The following is a 4,798-nucleotide window of genomic DNA, read 5'->3' on the forward strand; positions in this document are numbered from 1 at the left end:
GGTGTCCCGATCAGGGTGGGGGTTCCCTTGGGGCATGGGGTGGCCTGGGCGAGGGGCCTGTGGTGGTTTGCAGGCTGGCCACAACCCCCGGCGACCCAAGCGGAGGCCCTGGTATCTGGGATTTATTTATCTTCTATAATTGAAACTTTGTAGCCTTGAGTAGAGACCAAGGCAGGCCAGGGTTGCAGGAGCTTGGCTTCCTCTATCGCCGGGGGCAACTCAAGCCTCCTGCACTCTCTAGCTCTGAGGCTGCCACCATTTTTGTTGGGATTTATTTATTTTCTATAATTGAAACTTTGTAGCCTTGAGTGGAAGCCTGAGCCTGCCAGGGTGTGCAGAAAGCTTGACTTCCTCCATTGCCGGGGAAACCCAAGCCTCCTGCTCACTCCGTAGCTGCAGTCATCTTGGTTGGGTTGATTGGCTGGTAGGCATGGCTTGTGAGTGTAGCAGAGTGATGGTTAATTTGCATATTACTCTTTTATTAGATAGGATTAGCAATTGGGGTATAAGAGTTTTCTTAATTATGTAATATACATATATAAAACAAGCTGAGCACCTATTAATCACATTTTATGTCAGAACAATAAAAGTTTTCTTTCTTTTTACAAAATCAAGTTGAAATTTGCAATCTGATAGCAAGTTGACTATGAGCAGTGGAGAATAAGGCTCACATTTTGTGCTGAAAATCATAACAATATTTATGATCATATAATATAAGGACCTAGATACACACAGATGCACACATTTCTTTAAAAAATGAAGTAGTCAGTCATGCTACCAACACTTTTGAAGTCTGCAAAGAACTTTGGAACAATCAATATTATCCCCTGAGAACCAAATTAGTGAAATTCATACTTACTGTGTAGAGATTATCTCACTGCACAATTCGTTAAATGACAGAATATTTTACAAGTCAAAGAATTTTTAACTAAATGTTAACGACAAATATAACCAATTCAATGTCATTAACAAGGTCTAAGAATGAGTTATCAATGTGGGATTCCAAAGAGGGAGTGAAACTTTGAAGCTTATCAGCATGTCTCTGGAATTTCCAATAGCACAAACATCCCGATGTGAGTGTGTGTATGTGTGTGTGTGTTTCTGTGCACATGCACAGGGAGGGAGGAAATGAATGCATTAAATATTTATATTATTTATAGGTTGATAACACTGGACATTCCATTTTCTAATGTTCCAATATCATGCTCATGAATTCCCTTCCAATTGCTATTGGTTTTCCCTACAGCGTATCCATCAGAAGAAAATGCACTCACTGGCTTACACAAAATTGGCAGTTTATTGACCATTCAGTTCCCCTTAATTAATAACCTGGCCTTCTGGCTAGAGCCCCAGAGTTCAGCCGGTATTGGTCCCAGGCCTGCAGTCTCCCGCTTACTTCTTTTCAACATGACAGATGCCGCTGTGTCCTTTGCCAAGGACTTCCTGGCAGGTGGAGTGGCCACAGCCATCTCCAAGACAGTGGTAGCACCCATCAAGTGGGTCAAGCTGCTGCTGCAGGTGCAGCATGCCAGCAAGAAACTGCAGATAAGCAATACAAGGGCATTATAGATTGCATGGTTCGTATCCCCAAGGAGCAGGGAGTCCTGTTCTTCTGGCGTGGTAACCTGGTCAATGTCATCAGATACTTCCCCACCCAGGCTCTCAACTTTGCCTTCAAAGATAAATACAAGCAGATCTTCCTAGGTGGTGTGGACAAGAGAGCCCAGTTTTGGCAATACTTTGCAGGGAATCTGCCATCAGGTGGTGCCGCTGGGGCCACCTCCTTGTGTTTTGTGTATCCTCTTGATTTTGCCCATACCCATCTAGCAGCTGATGTGGGCAAAGCTGGAGCTGAAAGGAAATTCAAAGGCCTTGGTGACTGCCTGGTTAAGATCTACAAATCTGATGGGATTAGAGGCCTATACCAAGGCTTTAGTGTGTTGGTAAAGGGTATTATCATCTACCGAGCTGCCTACTTCGGTGACTATGACACTGCAAAGGGAATGCTTCCAGATCCCAAGAATACTCACATCTTCATCAGCTGGATGATCTCACAGTCTGTCACAGCGGTGGCTGGGTTGACTTCCTATCCATTTTACACTATTCATTGCTGTGTGATGATGCAATCAGGGCACAAAGGAACTGATATCATGTACACAGACACACTCGACTGCTGGAGGAAGATTGCTCGTGATGGAGGAGGCAAAGCTTTTTACAAGGGTGCGTGGTCCAATGTTCTCAGAGGCAGTGGTGGTGCTTTTGTGCTTGTCTCATATGATGAAATCAAGAAGTCACATAAATTATTTCCTAGTCTTCCTTCCCCCAGCTTTTGTGAACAGGCATGTTGTATTATGTAACATATCTTGAGCATTCTTGACAGACTTTTGGTTGTCTGCTTATCAATCACAATTATTTACTGGCTGAAAATGGGAAGCAATAATATTCATCTGACCAGTTTTCTCTTAAAGCCATTTCCATGACGATGATGGGACTCAATTATATTTTTTATTTCCGTCACTCCTGATAAACCACAAATTTGAAGAAATAAAAAATATCTGAAATATAAAAATAAATAAATAAGTAAATAAATAAATGATAACCTGGCCTTCTGGTCTACAAATCAGTTCTTTCTGAATGCTGCATAGTTGTTAGTGTGAACCAGTGTCTTTCAACACTAAGTACACTCACAAAAATTGCTTTCTGTACCTGCAAAGCTGAGGATCAGGCACTCTGGGTACTGACCGTACCCCAAGGCGGCCATCCTGGGATACCTGCCCTGACATTAGTTCATCTCTGTCCTCTCATTACCATCTAATTTTATGCCCTTAGTCACCATCACAGGATGCATAATGAGATTGGAGAAGAGAATGAAAGGCTGTAGACAGTCAGGGCCCAAACCCTTTTGTCACCACCAATGGATGTTTAGAATGATGCACTTATATAACTGAATTCTATCTCCTGTTGACTAGTCAGCTTAACCTGGCTTATTTATCTGCTGTCTTGAAAAATTGATTGTCACAAGAAAAACTGGAAAAATCTTCTAAACTTCTTGGTTCATTTCATTTTGCACTGAGTGAAGTGAATTTGCTACCCGAAATGTTTGTATTGACTACTGCTAAGAAACTGTGTATTCTATAGGTTTCCAACTATCCCACCTTCATTGCCAAGTGCTTCTTTACTAAAGTTTTGCTTTAACCAAATATAATTTTTACAGTTTTCCTTTTTCCTACTTGTAAGCTGACATAGCAGCTACTTTTCTTGTGCAATTCTTTTGTTACAATGAAGTCCGCTGTTCAAAGCATGGCCCATAGATTGTTGGCACCCATGATGCCTGTGTTGTCACTCACCCATGAAATAAGTAGAGAGAGAGAGTAAGCATTTGGGACACTGTATAGCAATTTAATATTACCATGATATCTATAAGCATGGTTTATATTTTATAAAAACATCAGTCCATGATCAATAGAAAATAAAAATTCTGGTCTTTTCAAACACAGACGGTTAAGAAGCATGGTTCAATGACATTTTTAAATTAATTATTTTAAGACTAGAGGCCCGGTGCACAGATTCGTGCACTGGTGGGGTCCCGCAGCCTGGCCTGCGGATGTCCCCTGAGGGGTCCCGGATTGCGAGAGGGCACAGGCCAGGCAGAGGGACCCCACCAGTGCATGATTGGAGCCGGGAGGGATGCAGGAGGTTGGCCAGCTGGGGAGGGACCACAGGAGGGCTCCAGGGCATGTCCAGCCTGTCTTGTGTAATCCTGATTAGCCGGACCCCAGCAGCAAGCTAACCTACCGGTTGAAGCATCTGCCCCCTGGTGGTCAGTGCGTCATAGCAACTGGTCCAATGGTAGAACCAATGGTCAGACACTTAGCATATTAGGCTTTTATTATATAGGATATCCTCATACAGGTTTGTTTTTTCCTTTGTGCTAATGTCTATGAATACAAATTTAATGTTATTTTAATTTATACGCAATTTTTATCCAGTAAAATTTCCTTTGATTTGAACTATCAATATATAAATACTTAGATCAAAATAATGATAAAGATATAAGAGGCTTAAAATGAAAAGTTTTCTTTGTCCCCAATCATAGCTAAATATCTCAGTTCCATGAATTCATTTGTTTTCATTAATACTGCTGAGAAACAATATTTGGTTAAAGATCTGGCTTTACTCTCAATGCTGGTTCTCCCCATTGAGTACAAATGATGTATGAAAGAGGCAGGTATCTACTATCTAACATTAGGGAATTTCCTAGAAACTGAAGTTTTTATACATCATCTTTATTACTTTGCTTACTTTCAGATTAATACTAAAAATTCAGTAAAAAGTCATGTTTGTGGGAGTTATAAAAGGTTAATAAAAATGTCATTCACTGGACAGTCTTTTTTCACGGTATGATGAAAATCCATTCAATGAGAATGCTCTGAACTCATAGTGTACCAAAGATTTCTACAAGGTGCTGTGAGAGATGCAAAAGAAATAGGTGTGAGGATCCTCCCCTGGAGAAACAAATACACACACAAAAGAAGCCAGGTACCAATGAAGAGGCCAAATCAATGATAAAGCCCTGCAAGCATGGTGCATAGTGTGTGCACTGAAATTGGAAGGTTTCAGCCGCAGGAAAAGGTGATTCTGAAACTGGATGAATTTAATAAGTGTATTTATGCAGTCAGAATGTTAAGCTTGGCTTTGAAAGTACCTGCAGGATTTGAATAAGCAGAGGGAGAACAGTTCACACCCATCTAAAATAGATTTTGGAAGGAGGAAATAGGCCGAGGCTGGGGTTTGGGGA

General features: G+C 41.3%; 1 protein-coding gene across 1 annotated transcript; it reads left to right on the forward strand.

Annotated features, from left to right (window-relative positions):
* Positions 1-1,407: 1,407 nt before the first annotated feature.
* Positions 1,408-2,357, forward strand: LOC307114999 (ADP/ATP translocase 2-like; the record flags this gene model as incomplete). Its single annotated transcript, XM_079797940.1, is given in 2 exon segments — positions 1,408-1,537; positions 1,540-2,357. Coding segments are annotated over 2 exon segments (948 nt in total).
* Between the last annotated feature and the right edge of the window lie 2,441 nt (positions 2,358-4,798).

This window comes from Cnephaeus nilssonii (assembly GCF_951640355.1).
Source record: "Cnephaeus nilssonii genome assembly, chromosome: 2".
NCBI lineage: Eukaryota > Metazoa > Chordata > Mammalia > Chiroptera > Vespertilionidae > Cnephaeus > Cnephaeus nilssonii.